The 17,086-nt window shown below is 46.9% G+C and overlaps 1 protein-coding gene across 1 annotated transcript; it reads left to right on the top strand.

Moving 5' to 3' along the window:
* The first annotated feature begins 1,899 nt into the window (after positions 1-1,899).
* NAGPA (N-acetylglucosamine-1-phosphodiester alpha-N-acetylglucosaminidase) lies at positions 1,900-15,366 on the top strand. The gene is made up of 12 exons (XM_062588596.1): positions 1,900-1,925; positions 2,259-2,744; positions 6,645-6,784; positions 7,324-7,432; positions 7,770-7,898; positions 8,803-9,011; positions 10,212-10,259; positions 10,707-10,835; positions 11,968-12,099; positions 12,293-12,341; positions 12,931-13,169; positions 13,935-15,366. Exons 1-11 carry the CDS (start codon positions 1,900-1,902, stop codon positions 13,142-13,144), a joined length of 1,671 nt encoding a protein of 556 aa, XP_062444580.1. The 3' UTR covers positions 13,145-13,169; positions 13,935-15,366.
* Positions 15,367-17,086: the final 1,720 nt, after the last annotated feature.

The following is a 17,086-nucleotide window of genomic DNA, read 5'->3' as shown; positions in this document are numbered from 1 at the left end:
GCCTTGCTCAGTGCAGTGAACATGAAAGACTAGTCTTTCAAAGGTAGGACTCCCAGCCTCAAGCCAAATGTTCCCCTCTAGGCCACCAAGCTCTAAACTGTGAGATTCATTTTATTCTACTTAGTAGATGTGACACGTGATCCAAAATCAGTTGTTCTCTGCTTTATATTAAGATGACAGCTAGCAGTGGACAAAACAATAGCACTTATTTTTTTTGAGTTTTGCAACCTCAACCTTGCTTCTGGAAGGGAAATTAGGATGGGAAGCCCCTTTTAAAAATGCCCCTTTCTCCACCCATAGCATCCTCTACCACTCCAAACTCTACTTTTCTTTCAGTTACTGCCTTTTAATCTCACTAATTGCTTTGTATCAGCTTAATTCATTTTCTCTATAACCTGACCCAATAAGAAATCCCTAAGATGATTATAAAGGTAAAAAGAAGTGACATAGTTAGAGGAAGTTCTTAAGTGAGTACCTGAAGACAGTTTCTTCTGGCAGATTTGTGTTGGTTGGACGTATTTTCAGACAGGTAGATCTATATCCTAGATGCAGACAAGGAAGAAGGAGAGTGGTGAATCAGCAAGAGAAGAGCCAATATATCTGGCTTACGAGATTCTCCAAAAGTTCTTACAGACAAACTGTTTTCTTTCACTCTAGTTTGTATCAGGTTTCTGTTCCCTGTGGATTTCCCAAGGCAGCTTTGGGTCTGTAGCATTTGCACTTTACATTGCGATAATGGCCTCTCTTATAAGCTAAGCAAAAGACTGGGTGAGTTTGTAGTTGCATTGAAGCTTTCTTTGTTTAATTTGTCATTGTTTAATTGATTGTTTAATGGACTGCTTTGTGCTAAAGAAGTTGCCCAGTCTACTTCTAAAATAATAGTTTTCCACCAACCAGTACCTGAGAGAGCAGCATCCTTACCTGTTCCAGGTACACATATACTGGGAGAGCTGGAACATTAGCTGGTTAGCACTAGCCAAGGAAACGTAGGCGTCTGCCACTCAGGCATGTGGCTCTGCAACTCTGGTTTCCCCCATTCATATATGTGATACCTGGCCTTGTACAACATAATTTACAGGACCAAATACCTAAAAGTGAGGAAGCCACTAACTGAACTCGTCAGCAACATCACCCATCCTGAACAGACTAAACACACGTAAATACACCTCATCTCAGGCAAATGTAATGAGCCATTTTACAGTAAGAACGGGGGTTTCACAATGCTTTCTCCTTTGTCCAGCCCCTCCCAAACCCAGTCACTTAGTAGCTCAAAGAAAATGCAGACAAGACAACTCAGCAGTAGGCTTTCTTTGTTTTTTTCCAATGAAAATTTTAAACTTCTCTGTTTTAAGCAACTGGTTTGTATGCAGGGAATGAAGAGAAATAGGTTAGTCGCACCCCTCACGGGGAGCCCGTGGGAGCGGGTGCTGTGGGGCCGGCACCCTCCAGCCGGCCCTCTGCATCACGGATGTCACAAATCGGGGCGGCAGCCGGCCTGGCCTGCAGGGGGAACAGGGCTGCGGATCCATCCTCAGCGCCGTGAGCCAGCGAGCAGGCTGCACTCCGAAGAGATCCATTCATTTACAGCACGAAAAGTCCGGAAATTTTATTTCCGATGGAACGACCTGCTGGCAGGACTGCCCTCAGCGAGAGCACGGCTCAGAGCAGAGCAACGAAACGCTGCGCCGGTGTCCCGCAGAGAGCACTGACATCCCTTCGGAAAGGGGAGCCGGGGACCAAAGAGGGGCACCTGCCCCCGGGCCCGCCTCCCGCCGCCCCGGGCCGGCGGTAACGGCCGTAACGGCTGTAACGGCCGTAACGGCCGGCGGGTGGCGGCCCCGCGCCGCCGCCAGCGGGGGCGCTGCGCCGCGCCCGCGCGCCACGTGAGCGCCCGCCAAGATGGCGGCCTGCGCGGCGGCGGCGGCGTGGGGCGCGGCCGGGCGGCGGCGGGCGGCAGCGGCCCCGGCCCCGGCCCCGGCCCCGCGGGCGGTGGTGGCCGCCGCCCTGGCGGCGCTGGGCTGGCTGCAGGCGGCGCGCGGCGCCGGGTGAGTGCGGCGAGCCCGGCGGGGCTCCCCGGGAGCGGCGCCTCCGGCCTCCGCGGCGGCGGGGGAGGGCGGTGCCGCGGCCGCCCGGCGGGTGCCTCGGGCGCCTCCGAGCTGCCGCGCCGGGAAGCCGCGGGCGCTGGGCGGCCCCGCGGCCGGGCAAGCTGCGCTGCTCAGTGAGAGCTGGAAATAACTCGCCGGATCTTTTCCTTCCAGGGCGTCCCCAGGCGATGACTTGTTGCTGCCGTACTTCCCGGCCCGCCACGGCCCCCGGCACCACCACAGGTTCGTCAGAGACTGCCAGCCCCTCCGGCACGGCAACGTAACGTACGAATCCTGGCCCAGCGACGACAGCGCAGATGTCCCCGTGGCCACTACACGAACGTTTGTTTCTTACGTCCCCTCTGTGGGTGAGAATCGGAAAGTGGTCTACGGCCACTTCACTTTTGTGAGAAACCCCCTGAAAACCTTCTCTGTGTTAGAGCCCGGCGGCGCAGGAGGCTGCCAGGCTCACCGCAGAGCCCCTGTGGAAGAGACCGCAAAGCTTGGGAAGTGTCTGGTGGCCCAAAACGGCGGGTACTTTGACATGGGAACGGGGGAGTGTCTTGGGAACGTTGTGAGCAATGGAAGGCTGGTGAGAAACGCCAGAGGCCTGCAAAACGCTCAATTCGGCATCCGGAAGGATGGCACCATGGTGTTCGGGTAAGAACGTGGGTAGAGTTTTGACAGTGCTTTTCTCCCCCTCTGAGACTAGTAGCAATCTCTAGGGCACGAAGCACTGCCTGCTTGGCCACTCCTGATTAGAGCAGTAGGATGGCTTAATCTCTTAAATTAGTGATCTCCTACCTGTAACACATTGAGCTACTTCTGTGGCCTCTGGCTTTCTTTCTTGGGATGAAAATAAGATAGATAAATTACTCTGATCCTCTCTGAATACTTAGGCTCCTGGGTTTCCTTCCCCCCCGACTATGCTGTACCTACACTTGATTGTGATTGAAGGGGGGAGAGGCTCTGTCCTGTCCCACTGAGACAAGAGGCAGAGAAGGGGCTAAGCAGCTGCTGGGGCTACAGGCTACATTGGTCTGCCCTCTAATCCTAACCCATAGGGTCTCAGTTGGCTCATCTGTCCCACAGCAGAGCTCTGTGGGTTCCCAACTACTCCCTCATATAAAGGGCAGCCTCCATCCTTCCCAAAGAGCCTGGATCCATCTATTGCAGCAGCCCAGTTGTATGAGCTATCCTACCACAACTCTGCAGTCCTCTGGGTTGTAGCTCTGCAAATGCACAGGCCTTTAATTCATGCTGTTTGCTGCCTGTGCTGTGTGTGTTACTGTACAGGCACTTCAGATAAGCACTTGCTCATGCTGATTTCCCAGGAAAAGGATGAGAGCTTCCCCCGTAAGTCCTCTCAGCACTCCTTATTTAGTTTGTATGCTTGAGGCAGCCCCCTTCCGCCCACTTTCTTTTTTGGAGGGCGTGTGGGAAGCAAGCAGATTTCAAGGTCTCTTGTCAACATCACCCTGCAGCCTTTGCTCACCAACCCAGTCTACCACTTCCATGTTTGCCTGTAGGACATCATCTCCCTACCCTGTCATTCCAAGTTTAGAGCTGCCCTCACCAGGTTGGCCAACCTGTTTGCGAAGGTACTTTTGCCTTACTTAAGTCAAGTGGATGCCATCTCTCCTCATTAGCCCTCAATCCTCAGGAAGGGTCCCATGGTTGCAAAAGTCAAATTTCTGTTGTCAACATCGGCTGCGCAAGCAGGTATTGACCTGCAGGATCCACCCGGTATTCCTCAAGCCCTTCCTCCTCACCAGCAGGATTGAGGAAGAAATCTGTCTGGGTCACTGTGCCCTTGCCTATTGCCCCCAGAGCCATGTAGTCAGTCTTGATAGGCTCCAGGTCTCTCTTGGCAGTATTGTTGGTATTCACATGGAGAAGCAGCAGGGGGTAACAGCCTGAGGTCTGGAAAAACTTCAGCAGTTTCTCTGCAGCATCCTCAATCTGAGCCCCCAGCAAGTTGCAGACCTGCCTACACAGGTTAGCAGATGGGAGCCTCTGTCCCTCACAGCAGGGAGTCTCCACAATCACTCACCACTTCCTCTGGTGCTGCTGCATGGTTCAGGCAAAGCTGGTGCAGATGCTTCCTTTGACAGAGCTTCCAGCCCCTTGCAGGCTACCACAGCACTGAACCTACTCTAGGTGCAGATCTTCATGTGAAGGAGGTGCTGCTCTTCTGGTACCAGAACTCACAATCTCCCAGCCTTCATCAGCAAGGAACTTCCATGTGTCACCCCAGTGAAGAGAGGTTGTGGTGGCTCCTCCTGGTTGAGGTTCAGGCTCTTGTTTCTGCAGGGTATCAGAAGAAACCTGTCAATCTCTTTCTCATCATCACTGCTACTGTACAGTCCACTGAGCTCTTCCAGTAGCTTCCTATCTGGAAAAATAACTCCTTAACCAATGCACAAAAGGACACCATTTTTCTTGACCCTAGCCTTAGTGAGAGGCACGTCAGGTATGTCTGCAGCCTAAGGACTGAAGAACTGCATCCTCCCTCTGGAGCTTGGTCCGAGTCAAAGCCAGGAATAGTTGCTCTATCAGTGTTGGAGACTGCACCCAGTAGCATGTCAGCACCACTGCTGATCTCATGGACACATACTGTCCTCAGCAGAGTTTCTGACTCCCTGCTGTAGAAGCTGCAGCATGTATTGACTGCCTCCGAGAGCTGTGCTCTGGCAGTTATACAGGCCTCTCCCTAACACTAGCTGAAAGGATGCTTCACACTTCCTGAATTAGGAGGCAGCTGGAACCAAAAGTTCAAGGCACACTTTGATCAGGATTAGCTGACAGAGCTTGTTAGAGATTGCTAGAAGTAAAAGCTTCCTTTAGCTGTCCTTTCCCTGAAGCTCATAGAAGGGTTCCTAGAAGTCCTCTGATGCTCCCATATCTTGTTTGCAGATTTAGAAGCAGGGTTGGGAAACAGCTGTGCAAACTGCGGTGTCTGTTGGCTGCTCCTATTAGCTGCATTCTTTCTGCTTCTGTTAGTCGGTTCCCACCTGCCTTCAGACCTCAGCAGGGTCCAGGGAAACATCTCGGTAGAGCCAAACTGACTGTTAGAGCAGAGGCTTTAGCAGGCAGCTGTCCCCGGCAGCCCTGAGCACCACTTCTTTAACTTACTTGGTAGAGGGACTACTACTAGCAGAGTTGGTGACATTTCCACCTTAGTGAGGAGGCTTTGCATCAGGGACCAACAGCAAGCCCAAGGTCACTGCTGAGTCTTTAATCCCAGCCTCTTCCCTGACTCCCTCCTGCTTGACATTGCCTGTGTGGGTTGTTGTCAGCTCCAGGTCATTGTGGCTTCTGAAACATGACAACAAAAATAGTTTTGGTGTAAATAACTGAGATTGCCAGGACAGCTGAGAAAGTGGTGCACGCTTGAGTCTTTCACTATATATAATGATAAGCACAACAGCGTACAAGAGCACATTATTACCTGAAGCTTAGGAAAGACACTACCCCTGCCACCTGGATTGGGAATAAATAGTTGAGAATTTCAAAGCTGACAGTCTCAAACTGTCCATTCTCAAACTCAAACTATTGTGCCATTTAATGTTTTCAGCTGTGTTCATTTTGTCTTTGTGGTCCCATCTAATGGTTGCAGGGGTTTCTTTTTCCATGTTTTCTATTCATGTGTTTTCAATTATGTTTCTGTACAAAGTGGTTTTATTTGTTCAACTGCACTCACATATATTAAAAAACTAAAAGTTGACCTTCCAATCCCACAAGATATGTGATGCATGTAGAGTAATCAATTTTATACAACAAAAAATAAACATTTGCAGAGCTCACAGTGGAAGCACAGCTGTCCAGCCCCAACCTTTGCTGCTGTCCTCATCTGTCTGTTGCAAACATTACTTAGCATCTGGCTATAATGAGGCAGGTGTTGCTTAGCACCCTAATTCCTGAGATAAGAATATCCCAAGCAAAACATCCCACAGTGACATGACTCTCATCATGGAGATGGTAGCTCAACAATCCTTCCCTACTGTCTAGCAGTCTTACAGTAAAATAGAGAGGAGTGGCAGATAACTCTTTCCTGGACAGAGGGGAACAGCATCTGGCATTGTCTTCCCCTCGGTGAAGTTTTGGGGCCTCTGGCTGCTATTACTGAAAACCCTGTCAAAAACACTTTGGTGTCATTGTTTTGAAGAATTTAAGGCAACTTACAGCAAGATGTGGAAGCTGCTTCCACAGGTCCCTGTGCATTTAGCAATGGCTCTGCCCTCACGTTTTGCCAAGTGCTTTTTGCCCTTAACATCTTGGCTCAGGTCCACTGGCAGCATCAGTGTCAGGAGCTGTTTATGCATAGTGGTCTGGGACAGTCATGAACAGTGGTCTGGGTCAGACTTGCTGGGAGCAGAGTCCAGTCTGTCTGCTGAAGCGATGTCCTGCATTACTTGACCTGTATTTTTGGATGTTGCTAGCATTCATTCAGCTGTCTTTTCTCCTCTCCCCACTTCTAGAGTCTCTTGGCAGCAGAAGAGGCTTTAACATGACATTGCTGTGGATGTGGGTAATCCCTCCTACTCTCTCTTTCCCTAGTTACCTGTCTGAGGAAGATGTCTTGGATCAAGTGAACCCTTTTGTGCAGCTTGTGAGCGGGGTAGTTTGGCTCTTGAGAGATAGGGAAGTGTACATCAATCAGAGTCGAATGGCTGAGTGTGGTGAAACTCAAACCACAGGTAAATATTGCAAAGCCCAGCTTCCACGTTGGTATAGATTTTCCTTGTGGTGAGGCGGTTGGTAGGCAGAGGGAGCTTTAAAAACTACGGTGTCTTGTTGCAGTGCTTGTGCTCACTTAACAGGTCCAGATTTCTTCTGTGCTACTTCATTATCCTGAGTCAATGGCAAGTGCAGTACAAGCAGTGGGTTGCCTGCTCTTGCAGGCACTTGCCTGTTGAGCATCATTGAAGAGAATTGCTAACAGCTGTAAGAAGTCTTAGCATAACTGGTGTTAGTGCTCACCCTGAGAAACTCAAACCTATTGCAAAGGTTTAGAGCTGAAGGCTCCTTTCTCCCTGTACCAGCCAAAATTTTAACAAGACTGCTTCTGGAGACCTTACTCCTAAATGGGCTTGGATGGGCAAGAGAAAGCTGGGCTCCATTCTCATTTTATTTCAGTTTAGCTCAACCTCTTGCTGGGAGCTGTTTTACATGCAGATGTGTTTAACAAGCCAGTTCTCTCCCCCAGCTGGTGTGACTTATTCCCTCTCATACGCAGGAACCTTTGACAAGTTCATCAATGTGATATCAGCCAGAACTGCGGTTGGACATGACAGTCAGGGACAGCTGGTGTTGGTTCACGTGGATGGACAGACAGAATCCAGAGGGTAAGGCCGGAGTTGAGGTATGGCCTCGGGCATACAAGACCAGTCTTTGAGTTCTGTCATTGGAACTGAAGGGACTCTGCTGCTGCCAGTAATGAGCTCGGGGAGTCTCTGTCTTAGAATGCAAAAGACAAACTGAAGGTACTGCTTCACAGTTTGTGGTGCTAGAAGGACACAGCCAGAAGAGCCTAGGCAGCCTCCAGGGAGTCTTCCAGAGGGTGGGTTCGCCTGTCTGGGATGGCATTGAGGGAGGGGGACCAAGCTTCTAATACAGCAGTTTCACTGAAGTCAAAAAGCACAAATGCAAGTCTGTGCAATCAACAACTGCTTGCTTTTGCAGGCTTAACCTCTGGGAAATGGCTGACTTTTTGAGACAGCAAGGAATCATCAATGCTATCAACCTGGATGGTGGAGGCTCTGCAACACTGGTCTTAAATGGGACCCTTGCAAGCTACCCATCAGAGCACTGGTAGGTGCTGGCTGCACATTTCCAGGGCTGCACAAGTACCTATGCAGCTCTGTTAGCATGCAGAGCTCAGTCCTACTCCTCTGGTCCCCAGGGGAATCAGTCCTCCTTGCTAAGAGCATGCAACATACAAGCAAGTAACCATTTTCAGAGCAAATGGCTCTGAAGTTTATAGTGATTTAGCAACTACCTGTTTTTTTTTTTTTTCATTTAGTAATCCAGTATTAAGTTTAGCTGTTTTCAAACATGCAGCAGATCTGTTCAGCATGACTGAGCAGCCTGATGTAGGACTCAGATACCAAAGTAGCAGCTCTTATACTGGAAGATTCAGGTGCACATTTGCAGGAATTGGTTAAGACCTCTTGACAGTTTATTCACAGAAGAGAAACACTGACTTACAGACCCTGCCCTGGCTAGCCCAACTGCCCTTTTCTCACTCATGCCATAGTCAGGATAGCTAAAAATTACTTAATTTGAAATTTAGGTTTCTAGTTGTTTCTGACAGTAAAGTGATTTTAAAATTCAGTTTGCAATCTGACAGTTGAAAGTTAAATGTTGCTGTAAGCTTGATGAAGTCACTTACATCAAAGCAAAGAGTAGCTGAGTGAAGGTACGTTAAATGCCACGGTTAGAGGAGGACAGTAGCAGGCCCTGCTTTAACAGAGATTTCACCTTCACGTTGCTTTCAGGAATTTTGTATCTGAAATGACTTGTATCCAGTAGGACTCAAACTTTGTTGAGGATGGAAAAACATAAACGTAAAACTAGATTTGAGTCAGCGTTCCGGTTTTCTTATTTGACAATTTCAATTCAAGTGAAAGTTTGTGGATTATATTAACTAGTTTCATGTAGGGCTGGGAGCAGCAGAGTGCTGGCACACCTTATGGTACCCATCTTGTGTCCCCAGCTCCTTTGACAATATGTGGCGTTGCCCTCGGAGCATCTCAACAGTTATGTGTATTCATGAGCCAGCCTGCAAGCCTGCAGACTGCAACGGTCACGGAGACTGCGTGCAAGGGAGATGCAGCTGTTTTGGGGACTTCTGGAGAGGCCCTGCCTGCGACATCTTGGATTGCGGCCCTTCCAACTGCAGCCTGCACGGCACGTGCACTGACTGTAAGTCACCAGTGTAGAAAGAAGGCCTCTGGCTAGGAGACTTGTGTGTAGCCCTAAGAGAATCATAAGCATGGACCTGAGGGGTACATACCTGGGAGTATATTGCTTACCTTATCAGAGCAGTCAGACCTGTTGTTGAGCTTTACTCGCTACCCCAAGCCTGCTCACTGAGGCATCATAGCAGGACCTTACCAGTGCATCTCAGTCCACAGAAGCAGCAACTTGTGTCCAGGAAGTCCTTTCCCACCCTCCTTTGAAGGATTGTAGCTACTGCTTCTCTCGGACAGGAGTTAGCCCCAGCAGTAGCTGCTTCCCTCACTGCAGGAAGCCATATTTGCTGCTCAGTTCTTTAGAGCCACAGGTGCTGATGCTCCAGCTAACCCAGGTCCTGACTCCACAGACCAGGTGAGGCTGCTTGCCTCCATCACGGTCTTACCTTGTGGGTTTATGGAGGTATGCTCCCCCTTTGCTCTGCCATCTGAGGCACCTGTGGAGGTTATCAGAACATGGTGCCTTTAGGAGATGGCGGCAGTGCTAGGCTGGGGCTCAGATCTGGAATCTAGACCTTTAACGGGACTTCACTTCAAACCTTGTTTCTCAGTTTCCCTTTCTGTCTGCAGGGTTGTACGCCTGGTTTTCTTTGTAAATCTGCTGATAACAAGGGCAGTGTGTTACCCTGTGTAACAAATACAGCAGCTGAGTTCTGCCCCCTGCCCTTACAGCTTCTTCTCTTCTGCATTCAGCTATGCTGCTTCGCTGCATCATGATTTTTACAAGTGTGTGATTACTGTTCTGTAAACTTGTCTTGCATCTAGTGGCTGCTTTGATACACTATCTCCAGCTTCCGCTCTTTGTGTCGCTGCTCAGTCTTGCTTTTCTGTATCTTTGCTGCCTGCCTGATTCAGCTCTCACAGGTTTGCACCAGTGACAGGACTAGGCAGAGCTTGGTGGGATGCAGGTATTGCTAATAGTTGATTCAGAATGAATGTCTTTGACTCCATTTAGCAGGAACTGTCACAAACTGGTGAGTATTTGCATCCAAACTGTTTGTGAGTTCAGGATTCCTCTTACGTGGGTTCCCTGGCAGAGGCAGCCTGATCTCAAGTGAAGAGGGCACCCCCAGGAAGCTTCCAGTTTTAAGTTCCTGCTGTCTCTAAACCTTTCACGCTTGTTAATATCTGTTTGTGTGTATTTGCACAGCTGGATGCCTGTGTGATGCTGGCTGGACTGGCAGCAACTGCAGTGAAGGTAATGCTGACTTCCACTCTACTCTGATTCTTCATAGCTGCAAGGAGGATAGTCTGAACCACTCTGTGAGCTGGCCGCCTGCAACGGTGGGAACGTGCCGCTAATCTCCCAGGAGGGAGCAGTGAAGGGAAAGGCTGCGCAGGGTGCTGTTCTTTTTTTTCGGAGGGAATTTAATTGCACCCTGAGAGTCTCAGAGTTGTCTTTGTGCTAAGCACTTTAATTTAAGCCCTTTGAAAACTGCCCTTTTTTTGCCACATAGAATCATGGTCCCCAGGTGAGACATGTTGCTCCTCACTCAAGGCATAGGCTGCTGCTTTTCTCTGAGCAACCACTCAACACTCTGTGGCAGCAAATACTCAGAGGGTAATAGTGTGGGGCAAGACTGCTTGTGTTTGTACAAGGCAACTGTACAGGGGCCCGGATGAGACCTGTGCTTGTCTCTTGCAGTTTGTGCTAGTGGTTTCTATGGGGATGCTTGCACCCAAAAATGCCTGTGCCAGAATGGTGGCCTGTGCGACCCTGTGCATGGCGCCTGCTCTTGCCCAGCTGGGTACTACGGAATCAGCTGCGAACAAGGTAAAGACAACTCTGAATAACAGAGGAGAGGCTTTTGTGTCATGTTTGAGCCACCTTATTTAGGCAAAGGAAACATGAGGTCTACCTAACAGACTCAGGCCTGGACTCTGCAGCTGTAGCATAACCTGCTGATTCTCATCTCTTAAGCACTTGCCTGTCCTACCCAAATCAGCTAAAAAGAAAAGAAGGCAGCAGAGAGAACGTTTCTTCGTTATTGGAAAACTCTGGACCTCTGTTTAGTCTCTGGCCAGAACAGCTGAATTGCTTTCATGAACGAAAGAACGTGAATGCTCCAATCCCCATCTGTAGCCCAGACTTAAGGTGGTCTAAATCGGTGACTGTAAAAGGCTTTGGAGGGCCATTTTGGCTTGCGCTTTACAAGTCCTAGAAGCAGTAGCGCCAGTAGTGTTTCATCTGCATAACCACTTCAGTTTTGAAGTACTTCAGGTTCCTGTGAATCTGACTGAACAGCCTGCTCTAGTGACAGCATGAGTTAAGTACAGTGTGAGTGTAAATTCTTTCCACATAAGGTTAATTCAGTGATACTTTGTCCTCAGCCTAGGAAAGCTCAGCTAATCTAATCCCTCATGTTACAAAATCTTCTCTGTGAAGCAAATGAAATGACAACAAATAACTTAGTTTGGTGCTGTCGGAACTGAAGGAGAAAGCTGTATGGAGAGGCAGAATGCCTCAAGGCTGTGGTAAACCTGGGGCTTGGAGAATGGAAAGCTGACTGCTCAGCACATCTGACAAGTCCACTGGATGCTCTTACTAAACCCAAGTACCTGTTTCCCTCTAGGAATCAGCTGATGCACAAAAGGCCCGGGCCTTTTGCCTGAGCCAAACAGCAACACCATAGATCAGATGTGCTGGGAGATAAATGCACTGGATGCAACAAGGCCAGACGCTGCTGTAAAGATAGAAGCAATCTAAATACCTCAGATCTACATGAAGTTTGAGCCTCTCCTAAAGCTCTGAGCGTGCCTGTCTTTCCTGGCACTTTGATGCAGTTGATAAAACAGGCATGGTTGAGCTGGGAACAGGGGAAGGTCTGGAGTGACAAAGATTAGGTAGATTCAAAGTACATGGAGCTTTGAAAATGATTGATTTGTGTTTTTAATCAATTCTCCAGCATGCCCCATGGGCTGGTATGGGCCAAACTGCCAGAAACTATGTGCATGCGAACACATGTGTCCCTGTGACCGAGAGACAGGCAGCTGTAACATCACCTATGAATTGGCAATTCAGGACCAGTTAAACAAAGGTACCACTGATTACCTTGGCTGTTCTTTTTTCCTATTTGTTTTGTTTTTAAAGATACTTGGAAGAGCAGCTTTACTGCATCATGTTTTGTTTAGTTATCAGCTTTGGGTTGCTGTTACCTTACCTAAAAAAGTTGTTCTGTTTCAGTGAAATTTTACCTCCTCCACCTTTTTCTTCCCTCACTTGTTTTCCAGCTGGGCGATGTCTGGCTTCCCGAAGCAAAGAAAAATTCTCTCTGTCAGAGTAAGTGTGTAATACTGGTCAGATGATATGACCAGTATGTATGTATGTATATATCCCTCACCATGCCCTCACTTGTTCACACCATAGCACCTGTGTTCTGATTTCGTTATGTGATGGAAAGGGGGAGGATACAGAAGGCAAAGCCTATTTGTAAGACAGGTGCTCAGCTGAAGCCACTATCAGTGACTATCAGTTCACACACTGAGTCTAGCACTCAACAGTTTTACTGCACTTAAACAAGAGCCACCTTTCCCCTTCAACTGATGTACAGCACAGCCAGCCAGCAAGGGACAGGGTGCTTGAGGAAAGTAACTGGAGGCTTGCACCCTAGCACAGCTCCAGAGCATCTGTAGAACTGGCAGAGCTGCAGCTTCCCTGCAGGCACAGCTGTTCACTTGCTATGGTGATGAAGAGCTAAACATCCATTTGAAACAAACAGAACCCCTTCAAAGCATGTTCTCATATGCCTGAGAGCAGAAGGACAAGCTTGTAATGAGAAGGAGTACAAACCTTGAGAAATTGTTTGCTCTGCTTTCAGATGTTCCCAATTTGCAATGTTACTTACTTTTTTTTTTTTTTTGGCTGACAGAAGAACCTGGATTGCCATCACTGTCATCTTGGCTCTGCTTCTTGCAGTTAGTGCTCTGGGAAACATAGGCCTTTTGCTCAAAGCAAGATCAGAGAGGCAACAGGAAAGTGGGGACTACCTCTACCACCCCCTGAGGGAGATGAACGGAGAAGCCAGTTATACTTCTGCCTGTGAGACAGAAGATGCTCAGGACCAAAGTCAGGCACTCCTTTAAGGTCGTGGCTGCAAAGAAACATAAGGTATTTTCTCTGCCCTGTGTATTGCCTCTGAGGCTACTTAGATCTAGAGTGCAAAACTGCTGCCAAACACAAGAGCAGCAGCAAGATACTAGTTCAAACAACTTCCTTCTTGCCCTGCCCCACTCAATGTAGTTGGCTTCCCTCCCTCCCTCCACTGCTCTGGTTGGGCTGTGCAAGGGTGTAGTGCCATGCAGCTGCTTCCACACACACAGGGCCTGGTGTTACCCACTGCCCCTGTGGATGGGAAGTCCACAGATGCAGCAGGAAAGGAAACAGGCTGCTTCCCTGCAATATTTGAGGAGGAGAGATGATAAATGTAAGGTCCTTTCTCACTTGAAAAATGGTGATTTTTAAAGATTTTGACAAAAAACCTGCATGTTGCCCTAGCATAAACAAGATAAAGAAGCTGGTTTAAGATTTTGCAGTCTACAGCTGGCTGTCCTTCCCCAATAAGCTAAGATTTTTGTCATCAAAAAGAACTGATAAAGTAGTTTTAAAAACATGTTGAAACAGGTGAAGCAGCACACAGTGAAGCCACCTCATTCAGGCCGCAGCAGGCTCAAAGGCTGACACGCAGCATTGTGGCTTTGTTGCACTTCACTTTTTTCACCCACTCTGTGTTGACTGCAGGGCAAGAGTGTTTTCTTACTGCATTCCTTGTCCTAGTATTAATCTAACAAGTGTTTCATGAGCCCTGTATCTTTGGGGGGGGGGTTCCTGTTGTGTGCAAACTCAAAGAATTAATTGTACTCTTACTCATTTCAGAAGCCTGTGTGCTCTGCTTAGCTGTGTGACCTGCCCCTGAAGGACCAGAACCCATGTTGTCCCCATCTGGAGAATGGGAGAGTGCAACAGCCCAGTGTGGCAGGCACAACACAGCCTAGCAGCAGGCCTGGACTCAGCTCCATCCCAGTCTGATCAACGTGTGCTTTACCACCACTGGGCTGTCCTCAAACAGCACAGTCTTCATAGCAATGAGCAACAGCCGCTGTAAGAACTGCCCCTACCTCCCTCCTCAGAGAGGATGGCTGACACTGGGGAGCTGAGACCATGTTCAGTAAGTATTTCAAGCAGTCCAAGGTACGGAACATCTCAGCTGGGAATCAGCCATTTTGCTAGAATACATCCTTGCACAATACATTCAAGAGTACATATTTAAGTTTGCTTCCGTGAGAAGAAAACTAGCCTTTAATATGCTACTTTAGTACTGCAAATTAGGTTTTTTAAAGCCTATCTGAGCCTGAATATTAAAATGTTGTATGCACTCTATTTTTATCTCTTCAAGCAAAGGATATGTAATTTTTATGCCACAGTTGGCATCAAATCAACCTGTACACTGAAGATTCTATTTTTTTATTATTTACAAAGGACTATTTGAAACTTGAATAAACTCTATTGGTATTAACTGCCTGACAATGGGATTTTTAATAAATACTAATTTGGGCAGGATGAAATAATCCTTTCCCAGTTAAGCCCAGTTGGCCATCTGAATCCACCAATCCCTTTCATTTCAAATAACCAGCTGTGTTGCAGAATGTGTACCAGCCTACTTGGTGGTGTAAAAATAAACAAAGAATGCTGGTTCTACAGGAAAATAACAATTAAAGTCCTTGTTTTTTAAGGGCAGAAATAACTGGATACAAACAAGACTTACCTCAGTTTCCTTGGGTACTTAAATAGACCAGCACAAATGTTTTGGCTTTTCAAAATTCACCACAAATTTGAACAATTCAGTTGCATCAAACAATTGGACATGTTCTTTAGAGATGCTTTATTTCCAAGATACAGAGATGTACAGCTCCTACTAGAACCTACAAATACTGTAACTAAGTACATTTTTAGCATCAGATTTGTTGTCAAGTAACATATTACAAAGCACTTTGCATTTTCCTAGTGTGCTCTTAAAGAAGGTTTGGTTTTTTTGGCTGAGAAAAATCAAGGCTTTGATATATAAAAATAACAACAGCTGCAAAGTAGAGAAATACAGTGCTTGCTAAAAATTTAATGCCCATTTAATTTATATGTACTAATAGCTTGGGAGTGGATGTTAATGTTATAAAAGCCAATGCATGTCACATGATACCAATTTAGCCTTCCAAAAGATAATTAGGAATAGGAATTATCACAAACATGCACTAGAAGAATATTAAAGCTAATAGCATGCAGGTATCTTTGACAAGTGCCCCTCAATTTTAGTCCTTGGAGTCTGATAGTTCTTTTTAGCTCACAGTATAAACATTTTGAATATTAAAGATGCATGAGCTAGTAAAATGCATTTTGAAAGGGATTCCTCTGACTCTAGTATGGCTGGAGTTAGCTCCTGTGTCAATACATAACACCTTAACACCTGAGTTGAGCAGACAGTTAAGCTCATTTCCCACTGACAATTGCAACAAATGTTACAGATTAGGATGATCTGGATTATGGCATCAAGCTCTTTTGATAAGCCAAGCAAGTCTTCAAAAATAATTCAGACCCTCTCATAGTGCTCAAACAGATCTAGAGGGTTGTACCATTATTATGCAGAGCTGACCAAAGAATGCAAAACTCCACACTATTTCAGCTATTTAATTAAAACAGGGTTTATAAAATCTTAAAGGATGTTTTTTCCTAAGACTGTTACCCAAAGGGAATTGACACGACTAAAGTGGCCAAGGCTGAAACGAGCAAGGCAGCCTCTGAGACTACGCAGTGAATGCATCTGTGCTGCCAGACTGCAGTAGTTAGAGCCTTCCCGTGTAATGATACTGCAACCAGGATTGCGCTTCCCTCACAACAGCAATTACACTGGAAGCCTGAAACAAGAAGGACCTGTATTCTTAAGCATCTCCCTGTTGACAGTGCAAGAGGGCTTCAGAGTGCATTTTTCAACTTAACCCTTGGCACCTGGAGAGCAGTAAAGAAACCAGCAGTGCTCATTTTCTGAACTAGTTTCCCTCAGCCCTTGCACAAGGCTAAGTTATTCTGTCTAAAAACCATTTAAAAGGAAGCTCTTTTCAAACCTAAAAACCACTGTCATGTTTAGCCAAAATTACTCAGTTACAGCATTCCCAGCTTTGCCCTGAATGACTGAAGCCTAGTCTGGCATCCTTTTTCAATGCTTATCTCATTTCTGAAGTGCTCTGTGTTGATCTTTCCCATTCCTGCTGTTACAGAGGCTAGTAAACTGGGGGGGGGGGGGGGGAGGGGAACATATCCATAGAAATTGCTAAGAATAAAAGATTTCACATATGGCCATATTTAATTGTAAACAATGTCATAACCCCTCATACCTACAACAGTGTCTTTTCTCTTAAGATCTCATATCACCTAAGAAATGTTAAACATGGCAACAGCTCTTTGAGGTAGGTATTACGTTTTACATATGGAATATTTGAAATTGGGAAAAGCCCTAATTTACTGAGTAGCTAATTTTTTAAGTACCCAGCTAGTACCTGAACATAACCAGAGCTCACTGACCTTATTTGAAACAACAGATGCTGGGATACTTCTAAGAAGCGGGGAGGGCCTCATTGCATCGCTAATACAGCACCCAAAGCTAAATCTGTTCTTGAAGGTGCTGGCTTATGAGATTTACAGGGAATCACTGTGAATAGAATCAACAGAATCCAGAACTACTTCCAGTCTAACTCTCAACTCACAAGAGGTTGCTGTTAAGAAAATAAGCCATACTGTTATTTTCTTAAAGTATGCTAATACCATTTTGCAAGGAGAGGGTAAGTAAGTGTTTTAGAAGAATTGTGCTTTTCTTTCATCTGCAGTTCACAAAGCCAGGTTTAAAATGGACAGTACAGCACCACCCATAACATCCAGGCTGTTATTCCCTTTATCCTGTTACATTAGCATTCAGAAAAAAAAATGGGGGGGGGGGGAATCCAAATTAAATTGGTAGATAAATTAATCTAAGTAATTTTGCC

Source organism: Rhea pennata, chromosome 15, assembly GCF_028389875.1.
Source record: "Rhea pennata isolate bPtePen1 chromosome 15, bPtePen1.pri, whole genome shotgun sequence".
Lineage (NCBI taxonomy): Eukaryota > Metazoa > Chordata > Aves > Rheiformes > Rheidae > Rhea > Rhea pennata.
Note: the sequence above shows the minus strand (reverse complement) of the source record. Positions and strands in the feature narration are given on the sequence as shown.